General features: G+C 35.5%; 1 protein-coding gene across 1 annotated transcript in view; it reads left to right on the plus strand.

Moving 5' to 3' along the window:
- The first annotated feature begins 5,258 nt into the window (after nt 1-5,258).
- Nucleotides 5,259-14,351, plus strand: part of LOC137396214 (disheveled-associated activator of morphogenesis 2-like) — a 76,559-nt gene continuing 67,466 nt past the window's right edge. Inside the window, exons 1-3 of the mRNA XM_068082395.1 lie at nt 5,259-5,329; nt 7,673-7,708; nt 12,654-12,734. Coding sequence (XP_067938496.1) covers nt 12,669-12,734 — 66 coding nt within the window. The 5' untranslated portion in view covers nt 5,259-5,329; nt 7,673-7,708; nt 12,654-12,668. The remainder of the gene's footprint in view (nt 5,330-7,672; nt 7,709-12,653; nt 12,735-14,351) is intronic.

Consider the following 14,351-nt stretch of genomic DNA (forward strand, 5'->3'; position numbering starts at 1 on the left):
AATGGCCGGAACCAAACGCAGCTGTAAGTCGACGACTTACTGTATATATATAAGTTGCATATATATAGCTGTCAACTTATTGTTTAATAGTGCTATGACATTTCCTTGTGTTCCCTCTATAAACTAGGTGTGTGAGCATGGTAATAAATAATTCAGATAGCTATATTTCTGTAAATCTCGGCATAAATCTTTAGAAAATGGTAGCCATTTTCAATTTTTGAAATCCGAAAGCTCTTGGAATAAATATGATCTTACTGAAATGCAGTGATAGTTATCATAATTCGCTTTCACCGCGACTTAGTAAAAAGTCATAAAAAAAAGTCATAAAAAGGTTATGTAAATTGAATACTCTTTAAACCTTTATGATCGATTGTGGAACACGGAAATAATCTGTGTCATAATAACACTGCTTATCTAATGTATAGAGCAGATGAATGATTCCACGAGAGAAACGTTTTCATCTAATGACTTCTTTTGACTGTGCGCATCACTATTGACAAAACTTGCTCTAGCCCTTGGCAATAGTCACCTGGCAGAATTGGGTGTTTTAGGAGTCCTCAATCTCATAGCATCAACTTCGTGCTGGCTACTGCTTTAACTAGCATCTTACTACGAAATATTTCATCGTTTGTGAAATAGTTTTTTTATTTGAGTTTTGCTTATTTATGTATCAAGTGTAAACTGCAGCTCTTATTCTTGCTTCTGTATAGTATATGGTGCTATTGTTGGGAGGTTTTGCATGCTGCTATTATTTCAATGATTGTCACGAGCTCATTATTGTCTTCTCTTTCACTACTCTTGAAGGTTGACTTGCAACAAAATTCACATTACAGTTATTTGGTATCAAAAGGTTCATCATGTCTTACTCTGCTGTGTTGTAGGTTCAAAATATGTGGAAATTTGATTACAAGCTTTTAAAAACTCAAAAACAAACAGTTAATCGCAGCCATTACAAAAACGCCATAGTTTGGAATCCCTCTCTAAAACGGCTAAAATTGGACGTAGTTGTACAAGATGGCTTTTGTTTACACTTTCACGCAATCTCATTCGTCGAAATATTCTCACAAGTATACTTCACGCATTCAATAAAACTATGTCTATTTTATCGTCATTGTAATGCTGTCACTTTTAGTACTGATATCTTATAACATACAGTAAAAACTCGTTTAATTTTTTAACCTTAGCTCGAAAGAGTACATATCGTCTGATAATAAGGACGAGCCTGTTGGTCACCTGTGATAATCAGAAAGGGTTACAGAAATTATTTGCAAAGTATTGGGCCACATGATCAGATTACGACTAGACAATTAGACCAAGTCGAAACAAAACTGTAAAGTAGTGAGCATCTATATTTGATACCGGGGTCTTCGGTAAAACCCGAAGTGTTTGTCATAAACTAGTGTTACGAGAAGTTTTATATTGAGCTTTTTATTGGTCATGTGAGAACATCACGTGACAAAACAACAACCAAATGTAATGACAACGTCAGAAAATTAAACTGATTCCAATCTACGGCAGCTTTTTGTTTTTGAGTTTTTAAGAGCTTGTAATCACATTTCCACATATTTTGCACCTACAACACAACAGAGTAAGACATGGTGAATCTTTTGATACCAAATAACTGTAATGTGAATTTTGTTGCAAGTCAACCTTAAAGGAGGTCAGCAGAAGCAGGAAATCAGAGTCTAGTTTTTATAGTAGTAGAACAGCTGGAATGCACTTTCTACAATGAAACCAAATTAACGTTAAAGCCAAATGAATTCTTATAGATAAATTCCTTTGAGGCATTAGGATGTTCATTGACTTGATGCAACATAACAACCATGAATGAAACTTGTCAAGTGAACACGACTGACAATAAATAGAGTCAACTATACAACTCTTCAGTGTTGAAATCAAGTCATTGGTATATCTTTTTGATTGATACATTATGCTTTTATGCTTGTGCAAAAGGCTGTCACTCGACTGCCCTAGTAACTTACACTACATGAAATGGATACCATATCATGAAACCTTGTGTCAAGTAACTCGCAATATGTTTACTGCTTCGCTCTACCTATTCTTTACAAGCAAGTTCAACCTGCTGTACTCAGTCAGACGCAGTTCATTGCCTGCAGATAGGCCTTTATCTCATCACACTCAGGCAAACTATTATACCTATCACTATCAAAGGCTGTTGAATCTTCCATAATTTTATCTCATTCATGTTCGCCGGCGCTCTGATTTGGTAAGCATGAATTTTCTATTGGCTCCTGTCAAGGCATGTGCCTGTCACAGGAATGATATATGTAGGCCTATTGTTGCTGTATGCTTGTAAATCTTTCCATCAGTTTCGCTCATTTCAGCGCAGACAGGTATTTCTAGTTATGATGGATAGATGGCCAAAATATGCTAAATTTTGATTTATCGTACTGAATACAGAGGAAGTTACTAACTTGTCAAGTTCTATTTTGCTGATCACCTGTTTTTCGTAAAATTACTTTTGAATGTTTAAGGTAACAGAAAGGCAACACTGGCACATCTTGAATTTGTTAGATAATTTTTAGAGACCCACACGTTTTGCTAGTCATGTACAAGTCTTGGCTAGAAACCTTGCATGGTTGAATGCTTATAGCAGAAAAACACCGGTATCAAATATTGGATGTTCATGAAGCATGTGTATCATTGCATTGTGTCAAGATATCATTGACTAACCAACTCTCCCAGTCGGTTATTTCTACAAAGACTCTTATGGTTTAGGCTTCATCACTGACTTCCGTGCAGCTCTGTTTCCCATCTTCTCTTGCCACCAGTTTGTGTTTAGTTCTCTCAACTTCATGTCAAACTTAGCTACATCTTTGTATCTCAGTCTGAGTCAGCCGTGATTCCTCTTTCCTTCATAGCTTTGTAACTATAGTATTTTCTTATCTAATCAACTACCAGTGTACAGAAGTTGTGTGAAAGCATTGTGGAATAACAAAGTATATGACATTTTAAGCGAATTCGCATTGTAGCTCTAAGTTCTTCATGTATGGTTAATTATAGAAACTCTTTATGAGGTAGTCTTGTCAAAGAAAGATTCAAGATGTCTTTTTGTGTCAAAGCTATGGCGATTGTCAAATATACTGTTGAGTTTTTATGTTGAATAAGCTGGTTTAAGAGTTGTGTGTTTTTGATAAAACGTTAGGGCGTTTGTCGGATTTTGAAGTTTTTAATTCCGTTCACGTGTTATAGATGCAGTTTGAATCGATTGTTCTTCTTTTAATAGTTTCCTTAGGTGAATATTTTACCTTGGTAACTGGATTATACTGATCCAGTTTCCTTACCTTTCATCTCGTCATTTGCTTCTCCTTTGCCAATAGACTGAAAAGCTTTTTGCTCTTTGATCTGTTTCATAAAGAGTGACAATCTACCAGAACAATTGAACAGACAATACCTTCAACTTTCTTGTTATAAAGTAGTTCGGTGCATACAACAGGTTAACTGAGCAGCTCGAGTGATCTTGTTAAAAAATTCGACAGAAGAAACCAGTTTTTATACTCACTAGTACCCGTGTAGTCCGGTACGCAGTGAGAGCTCGTCGTGTGGGACAGCTATATGCACCATTATTCTGACTCGCAACAAGGTGGTCAAGTGGGCACAGATAGTGTCTGGCTGTTAAGTCGAATATCTTAGTCCGATTCCCACTTGAGACATTAGTTTCTCCTGACATCTCACCGTGGCTTCCGACGGATGGACCTGGCTTCTATTATAATAAAGACTATAACTATTGATCATTATTTTACGCGGTTCTTTACGGTTCATTGTTGTCTTCTCTCTCACTCTTGAAGGATGCAGAAGTAAGAAATCAGAGTACTTCTTCAGCCTCTTCAGTGAGCTTTTGTAGTAAAAAAACTGCTGGAAGTCAATTTTTTCAACAAAACCAAATCAATGTCAAAGCCCAATAAGTTCTTATAGACAAGGTTGTTTGTTGTATCTATAGCGTACTCAAAGTCTTTCGCAGGTATAGGTTTTGTAGTCAAAGTTGGTAGGCGATCTTTGTTATCACATGAACAATTTGTTTACATTTGATTCTGAGCTACCACATTCATTTGAACTAGCCAATCATATCACCTTTTTCATTTTAAGAGTTATTTATTAACAAATCAAAATAGTCTCAAAGGAATATAGTCTAATTGCAAAAACAGTTTTAATACACTATTAGTTAAGTGACCAAAATGGACTGCTTCGTCTTAACAAGGCTTACCGCAAGTACTGTATGTGTGACTCCCTATTTACTTTTTACACATGCGATTCTATGAACAGGGAATGTAATATAAAAGCGCTCAGGAAATCTGTGCTCTTAGATAGACATTTGACATAACGTAAATCATATTTGTAAGTTAACTTTCCATCATGCCTACAATGTAACACCTAAAGCTGTGTTTTAAATTGAATCTAAGCTATTACGAGATGGTTCATCAATTTACTTGGGATTATTCTTAAGTAAATTGGGAATAATCCCATGGGTAAATTCCCATTGGGTGTGCTCTCGCCCCAAAGGGGTGCCAGCTGCTTTTGAATCGTGAACCATTCAGAAATCAATCTTTAAAACAAAGAAAGGGTATTTGTCAATGCAACAACTTGCCTATGTGAATCCAGATTTTCATATATCCAATATATCAAAAATAAATACCATAACGCCATAAATCCTGAAAATGATCTGCGGCATTTCACTTACCCACAAGGAACCGCGTTTCAATCAGATAAAAGCAGAGAAGATACAGTAAAAAAGTCAAAGATCATAGAGTGAGTTGTTTTTTTACGTATTGCTGGTGTGTGAAAACACTAGACTCTTCTTAGAATAGTTTTATCTATTTGGAATGACTGTTTGTTTTTCGTTGTTTTGAGCCTCATTTATTTCATTAAAAACAAGGGGGTGCAAGATTGCATTCGTCAGTCGTTGGGGTTTTAGCCATGAAAACGAACAAGAAAGCGCTGGCCTAATGTCAGACTTTTTTGCTGGAAACTGTTGAAAACGGAGTTTAAAGAAGTGATACTCCTAAATGTGGTAGTTCAGATACTGCACCAGATAAACCGGATGCACGTATGCAAACTAGAACTTAATTGTGCATACACTCCCTTCGTAGTCTGTATATACAACGCAGCCTAATTACACTCCATCTATTGTTGATGCTATATTTGAACGCAATTTGGCGTTAGTGTATTACAACAGTTGTATATCAGTATTGTTATCCAATCATATCAGATTTCTACACCATCAGGCAAAGTCGTAACTCATTCAACTAAATCTGATACTCATGACGAAAATGTCGACAGTTGCTAACGCGTTTTTTGCGTGCCTTTATTTGTGAGTTGGCTATTTCTGTGTATACCATATTGTAAACAGATAGGTGCAGTCTCTTACCGTATCTTTTAACAAGTTGTTAGTTATCAACTAACACTGAGGTACTCAGTTAAAACACTCAAGTATAATTATTTAACTATGTTATCAGGTTATCTTAAATCCTCGTGCATTTGTATCCTGATATGAATTGACTGCATGCTCATTTTAAAATCACAAGTGTTGTTGACAGATAACGCTTTTTAGAGTGTATTGTTCGCATAAGATAACTGTTATCATGTGAGATTTATCAATGGTAATTTGCCATCCGTTTCTCCATTAGTTCTACATATGAACATTTTTAAACATGTCCTAGAGGACTTTCAGTTTTCCGAAGCGTAACCTAAACTGGAAGGCGTTGCAAAATGTCGGGAAAATATTTCTTGTAATAGGAGCTATGTCCATCCGTCTGTCCTAAGCGACTATTAGGAAAAACATTTCCTTTTAACGGAACTTGTATTTGTGACTTTCAACTCTCATGGAGCACCGGACTGCCATGGTACTGGCGTTTATAATAGAATCATGCAATAAGCATTCGTTTAGTCTTACGCATACTCATCAACTCGGAGTTATCTTCTTTGTGCTGCTTCCAGACGCGCGACTGACATGACAATTATTCTACCGAAGACCACCGAATAAATCCAATAAAACATTTCATCAAATTTATTTGTTTGCATCGTTTATTTTAGCCTAAAAAGAGTTTAAATGCCTATCGAGATCTCAGGTCAGGGCTTTTAATAATGCATCCATACGTTTTTTTCTGTCAATCAACCCTATTTCAACCTGGTTATTGTGTACCATTGTGTGACCCAATCAAGACAAAAACTACAGTTTTTCTCCTAAAATTGTGAAGAGTACCCGATTGAAAAATAATAGCCTACCCCTATGGGTACCCTCTACGCTTAGGGAATCTGGTAGTAGCCTGAATGAGTCATAAACTTTTTAAGGTGGTTTGGCAGGTTTTTGTGACTCATTCATGAGCCTCTAGCATTGTTTTCTGTTGCTAATTGGTAAGCCCATCAATCAGGATTGCTTTATGAACCACTCGCTAGCACCTGCCACGATTGTCTCTACTTATGCTAGTTCTATTGTGCAAACATCTGCAATGTTTGACATTGACAAGTACCACACTCAGCAATGTGTGAAAAGTTTACGTGGTTGGGTTTCACATGATGTCAACCAAGAAAGGTTTTACGTGGTTGGGTTTCACGCGATGTCAACCAAAAAAGTTTTACGAGGTTAGGTTTCACACGATGTTAACCATGAAAAGTTTCGGATGCCGTTCTAAGGATTCTGTGCAAATCAACAATAGAAATGCTTGTTCTCACCTGATGTGGTTAGTTTCACTTTATGTTGTTAGTTTCATTTTATATGATTATTTTCACTTCATGTGATTATTTTCCCTCTATTTTTTTGTACAATAACCTTTTTCCATTCCCTTAGATTTGCGTTGCGTTAAAGAAAAATTTCATTATTTTAATTTTGTTGTAGTAAGCAGTTATTAGCTAAAAAGGCTGATGGTATTATTGGGTTCAAAGGGACATCATTGTTTACAGGGAAGTTATTTGCGTGCGATGGTTTAGAATACGTAGTCAGGATGTTACTACACCAAGACAGACAATTCCCAACTACTAAATATAGCGGTGTTTATCACGTATTTTAGTAATTAATATAATGTATCAATAATTACTAGTTGATTACTATTACTAATGAGTAATGATGCATGATTATCGTTGGTTGATTATTATTGGCAAGTAAAACACATTTTATTGTAGACTCTGATTAACACAATAAAGTAACATTCCATTCACTGTTATAATAGCAATTCTGCAATTCCATAGAGCGGACATCCTCTCGGATACCTGAGAGATGCGCTGAGAACTTGAACGCTCCGAGATTATTTATAAAAACTTTACATTCTCTGCATAGCGTTGGAATAGCTTCTGTAATATTTACAAGCACTTGGGCAACATGAGCCGTTTTTGTGCTTATATTTCATAAACGCACGCATGACAATAGGCATTCTCGCGTCAATAGCTGACACACCAATCATTGCATGCTCCGTCGAATCCATTAAAAGAGAGGTAGTAAATAACGGACATTGAAATTATGGGAGAATGCTTTGCGTATTATTGTAGCTATCCAACGCCGCTAACTAGACAGCCTTTCTTCTGCTAATTTCTTTTCTTAGTAATCATGAGAAGGTCAGCCATTTTATTAATATATACACCTTATATAATTGTTAGTAGGAATATCTTTCCAGATTGTACATGTTTGCTTTTATTCTTATACAAGTTATTATCTTTTCAGGCCAACTTTCGAGTGAGGAGAAGACGCTGCAGTCAAGTAAGTTTATTTATAACATGAGCATTACTACCACAAGGTGGGTCTAGCTAGTTGTATGTGCCATATCTAGCAGATGTGCAGTTAGTATAAACATATTATTAATGTACTTCATGTGAGCCATAACAGTAGAAAATGGCTCTACTAAGACACATAAATCATGCTAAGATATAACCGCATGTTACTTGGTGTTGAAGTTTAGTTGTCATTGCTAGGTTAGTTAGCTCTGAAGGTTAAGGATGTGTATGTTAGGGGGTGGTAGCCATTCCCACCTGTAACTGTGCGCTGCTGCACTGAGAATGTGAAAGTGTTTTACTCTGCCGCAGGCAAAGTGATTTACTATATACAAAGTACTGATATACATCTCCTTGTATAAGTATATGTTGCGGAGCAAGACTTCCTTTCCTTTGATTCGCGCTTTGACACCCGGTTAGTTGTTAAAAATGGAAGGTGTTGCTAAATAGACAAAATAGGCAACCTATAAACAAGGAAATTATAACTGCTTGCAGGTATATTTGTTGTTGCAAAAAGTAGGGATTGTAGTGAGTTCGCTTGGTTGTAATAGCTATTCCACTTTGATGCTTTGTTGAGCAATTAACATTTGAAGTCTCGCCTTTTTTGCTAAAACATGATGGAGTGACCTATTCACCATTTTCTTTACCAGGTCAGTAACTAGGAACTTCTGTAGAGTGAATCGCAGGAGTTAATGGGGAAATAGAATTTGAGAAAAGCAAAGTAAAATTAGATTGATAATGTTTTCAAAAAGTTCATTCGCTACATTAAAACAGAGGTGGTAGTTCAACAGATCATTCGCCAGTAAGATTCATTCTTGTATTTAGTTAGTACTAGCTATTCAACTTGGATGCTTTGTCAATTTGGTTGGATCAGAAACTTAAATTGTTCTGAAAATGCAGTCGTATGACAAACTCTCTACTCTCATGGGTATTAAGGATTAAGTTGGAGGTAGTAAATTAATCTCTGACCTATGACCTCAAACCAAGCTGTTTATTTTTAGAATATTGATTTAAACAAACATTAAAATTATGACAAAAGTTTGTACTTTTTATAATGTTGGCATGAATGAAAAAGAACACCATTTAGTGCCTCATAGCTAGAAGTAATTACGTAAAAAATGGTTAGTCAATTGTTTGGTCAACGAATGGCAAAGTTCTATAATAAGCATAGGCCCTATTATAAGTATTCGGGTCGGTTGTCTATTCTTTAATCCGTGTGAGAGTAGAGAATGTGGCATTGTGAGGTTAGTACAAAAGTTAGTATTACTATTCCATGCTAAATAATAATAGATGTACAGCAGGGGTTCCCAATTTGGAGTTCCCTCTTATGCCTTTTCACAAATTTGATTCCCCACGCACTTTTAACTGACATGACTAAAAACAATCGAGGCAAATTAGAATCCCATTTTATTGTACATATCTAAACATAACATATTATTAATTTTTATACAGCATGCATACAACACACAACAATGCATAACCTTTGGCATGGCGGTGATTTGGTTTATGACTAGGTTAACTTACTATCCAATCAAAATCTGGATGGTTGTGTTCACATATATCTTGGTTCTGACTAGTAGCTCATTATTAGCAACTAGTGTTATAGATAAAACCAAAATGTTAAATGGTGAAACCCAAACTCACACGGCACTGCAGGACATAATTTAAAAATTTACCAAATCAGACACCTCTCTGTTCCCCCTTGTATATTCAAAATTCTGCCCTAGGAGGAAATTCCTCTCTGGTTGGGAACCCCTGCTGTAGAGTAAAGTGTCCCGCTAAAAAATTCGAGCATTCTTGTTTCATTCAGACTAGTAAAATCATCATGAAGGGTCGTAGTTCAAGTAACCTGGATTTTCATATAAAATGACTAATGGTACACAGTATATCTGATGTTATATTAATGTTAATGGTGCTTATGAACTTTAAAACTTCAAAGCCGAGTTAAAGGTTTCTTTCAAAGCTCCTATACTTATAAACTTTTGCCATATCTGATCAGCATATTACTACTCCTATGATGCTCTATCTTATTACTGTGCGATTGAATAGTCTATCAATGAGATCAACCTTAGCATCAACTACTTGACAGTGGAGGGCCCTTAAAGGAGGCATGACAGCTTTTGAGTCTATCCATTTCACGAAAATCATAACAGGAGACAGCTTTAATTTGATAAACAAGAATAGTTTCTGTAATTTCCTCATAAAACGATCTACTATCATTTGGCCTAAATGTTTCTGAGATGCCAGTTAATGACAAGCGAGAAGTCTTGTCATTATAGATGTAGTTGAGCGATTACTTGAAAAATTTGAAACAGAGAAATGCATTATCATTACGCCATTTTATTTTCAGAGCTTTTAAAGAATTTTGTGTCAAATAGTCTAATATCAGTCGCAAGAACACGAGGATGTTGTCATTCAAGTATATTGTGTGCTGCTGTCTAACAAACGAACAAAATTATATCACTATTGCATTAATTCAAAAGTTAGTGAAGTTTAATATAGTATTGTTTTTATAAGACTTGTCTAGATATAAAATCTTTCGTTTAATGCTGCACTAAAATTATGAAAACAACCCAACTGTTCACTGCATTCACTATATGAAGTCTTGTGTACTCAGCGAATGAAATAGGCAGTTCTCAACATTTCAGTAGAGGAGAGAGGGGACAAATCGAAAGTTGCTCATGACAGATTCAATCATAATGAAGTTATTATTGCTATAATATAGAGTAGTTAACATTTTCATGAGAAGAGGTGTAGTGAGGGGTGAAAGAGAAGAGGTGTAATGAGGGTTGAAGGAGAAGAGGTGTAGTTAAGGGGGGTGAAAGAAAAGAGGTGTAGTTAGGAGGAATGAAAGAGAAGAGGTGTAGTTAGGAGGGGTGAAGGAGAAGAGGTGTAGTTAGGAGAGGTGAAGGAGAAGAGGTGTAGTGTGAAGGGGTGAAAGAGAACAGGTGTGAACAGGGGTGAAGGGGTTGTAGACTGGAGGGGAAACTGGTATGAAAGATGAAGGAAAGAAGTTAGGCTGGCAATATCCAAAAAGTAAATTTGCCAACCAAAAAGGATTATTAGAGGAAGAGATTGAAGAGATTTAGTGTTTCTTGGGAGATACCAATATTTTACAACTGTGAAGGGCACCTGTCCTTGTTCAGGTAAACAAGAAAGGGGCTTGCATGGCACCGCTCAAGGGCGTTGCTCACTTGAAAGTTAGTGCTGCACTTTTGACGTATACGAGAACAAAGAATTTTCTGCAGTTTCCTTAGTCAACTGAAGTTCTGCAAAAAAATTATTAATTGTGATATAATTGTGCGAATTTAGTAGGTACTACAGTATACAGATATGTGTTCCTTGTCGCTAAAAGCAAAGATACTAGACGAATAAAATTATGATGAATTGTAACATGAGATACAAATGATTTGCAATAATTATATTAATGTGAATTGAGCAACAGCAAAACAGTTTTCCGCTATCAGAAGGTTGTAGTTTACCTTAGCTGATCGTATACTAAATGTAAGCCGGTGGGGATATGTTAGACCAAAGAGGTTTAATGATATAATTAATCAAGGCAACATCAAAAGGTAACACGCCTAGCACTAAATTGAAGGGTGTTTTCTGAAAGATGAAGACAGTTGCACCCAGGCACCACTTCAGTGAATAACTCGTAGGTTGTGACTCCAGAGCTAAGTCGGTGTACTAACAATGCTCCTGTGATGTCTAACATTCTCATGCTGTAATGAAATATGGCGGCATGTCTAAACATAAGTATAGTGCTTTTTGACGTTTATCCTTGACACAAATTGCTTACATGCTTCTAAATTATATACTGTTTTAGTCTCAAGACATTAGGATGAGTGCGTAGAAGGATTTATTATGTTTGCAAAGATAACATTTTTAGGTTTTAAGCAACAAAGTTAAGAAGTTTCCCACTGAAATATTCAAGGGAGTTTTCCCATAAGCTGCTTGAAGATTCATTAAATTGCTAAATACATCAGCTAATTCAAATTTTTTTTAATGGGTCTAAATGGATGTTCATTGAGTCATTGAAAAAAGTAGGTATCAAAACAAACTTCCTTTTGTTGTCTGAAGTTTTTCACTCGACATTGTTGTCTGAATACTTCACTGGACAAAAATTTTTTTATGGATTCCGATGAACAAGTAATGGTTTTTTTTAGCTTTTCATTTGCAAAAACCATTAAATCATGTTTTTATTTTCTTACAATAAAACGGGCTCCACACGTGTGATGAATGAGAACTTACATTCAGTTTATGGGAAGCTTTCCTGGCATGGGATGCATAACTGTTTGTGTCATACACTTATATTTGTTTGTTTTCAGTTCTGCAATGTACATCTCTGTTAAGTCATGAACATTTTGAACGAAGTGGCATACTATAAGCAAGACTCGATCTTTGCTAATTTTTATTGATCGCTTTTACTATAAATTTGCCAAAGTGCTTCTGTAGACATCAAATTTTGATTAGGGAAAAGATTTGGGGACAAGAACCTTTTATGCTAGTTCTTGAAAAGAAGATAACTCCAAAGACATTCATATATTTATTGCGCGCTGTTACGTACTCGATGCTTGTATTCCATAGCAAACTGTTATTAAATATTCAATATTTTAAACCTCTTAATAACTCTTAAGGACAAGATTTTGCTTCAACTACAGTTTTGCTCGATTATAATAAAATTAATTTGACAATTTTCATGACTTTTCTATCGAATTGAGCTAGTTATTATTGCTGTTTTATGATAGAACTATCATGCAACTGTGATGTTTTTTGATACATTTTAGCTTTGGTTTTAGATATGTGACTTTGTCACTATGCATTCCAAAAATAGCGAATATATTCTTGTTTTGTTTACATATTGTACGATATTGTCTTGATGCGCTTAAAACAAAGTTCTTTCTCGTTGTTTAGTTTAGAATTTATTTTTGTAGAAAGAGAGAGTGGCCATGTCATTGGTGACTACGTCATTCCAAAACCTCTCCTCACAGGTCAACCTCGTAGATGATGACGCAGTAAGTCTACACCGATACCAATTAGATTGAATATTTTCTTATGGTTTTTCTTGCCCTCAATCTATCATAATTAATCTGTAATAATGAATAAATAGTAAATACAAATAATTATAACAACTTTAAAGAACTTGTTGGTAGGAAGGTTGAAGTTTGTATGAGTTTTGTAAAGGATGGTTCACACTATTTCGTCGTGTACATGAGTTGTCCTCTCGGCGATTATTTGTTGACATTGTACGCCTTAAACCAATGGCATCATTGAGGCAATAGGCCTTATTGCATCAATGATGCCATTGGTTTAAGGCGCACAGTTTAAGTTTGACAGCTGCAAATTTTTACGCAGAGTCCCTATTGAATAGGGACTCTGCGTGAAAGTTTGCAGCTGTCAGACTTTCTCAATAGTTCACAACTATTCCATGACAGCCTGTGCAATGTGCACCACTTCGACAATAGTGATTGGCTATCGAGGATTGCTTCATTTATATTTTATTTCATGATATTTGCTGCCAGGCTAGTATTTCATCACTTCAGCAACCATATTGTATAACGAGATCTGCTGCAGACATTTCGCTGATGCAAACACAGATGGGTTTAAACAATGTTATCACACGATCACAGATGTATTGTGGGATTTAAGTTGACATACGTATATTATGTGAACCAGCTTTTAGTGTTTTATTGCATGTTATTGACCTAAAGTTGTAGCTTTTACTACCATTAGATATTCGATTGTGACTTTTCTCATGGACAGTGCTAAGCGAAGGTGAACGAAGCTGAGTCACAAAACCATAAGAGGATGTTTATCAAATCATGGCTTATGCATAAATCTTCTGTAGGCTTCTAAGAAATAACATATAAGTTAACTTTTGAAATTTTCTTTAAAAATATTCTCATTTTGCTATTTTAGGTGATATACATTACTTGGGGTCACCCATACACAGGAGTTAGGAGTCATGACCTGGAGTTAGGTCATGACACACATGTGGTTACCTGAAATTAGGTCGTAACTGTTTACTCATATCAGTAACACTTTGTACATCCAAATTCTGTAGGAAGCACCCAGTGTGTTTTTTTACATTTTAATGTTTTTTTGTCACTTGACTTTAAAACATTACTTTAATAGACGCTACAGTTTTCATTTTTTCTTTCCATATAATTATAATACATTTGATGATAACTTACTCTGTAGTTTTAGATATATTTATTTTATTAGTAAACTCTGATGTGTATTAAATACTATTAAGTAGATATTTCTCTAATTAATTATATTCATTGTTACACAATTAATATAATTAATTGTGAAACTAAATTGGAATGGTTCTAGAGCTACATGTGAGTAATACTTAATGAGATGCAATCACTTTGCAAACTACCAATGTGATGAAAAACTTATAAGATTATTTTTGAAGTAGAAAAAAATTTTGCGATACCAAAGTGACCACTTGAAACTAAGCTAAAATATTGATCATTACAACTTGTTTCATTCTGAACACTAAAGGTATAAACACACTAGGCGATTTTATCGCGAGCGTCATGAGGAGGGCGGAGATATCGCTAGCGTGTTCATAAACACACTTGAGCGATTCACTAGCAAGCGATATAATGGGCACGCCCACAAAT

Source organism: Watersipora subatra, chromosome 5 (genome assembly GCF_963576615.1).
Source record: "Watersipora subatra chromosome 5, tzWatSuba1.1, whole genome shotgun sequence".
In the NCBI taxonomy this organism is placed as follows: Eukaryota; Metazoa; Bryozoa; class Gymnolaemata; order Cheilostomatida; family Watersiporidae; genus Watersipora; species Watersipora subatra.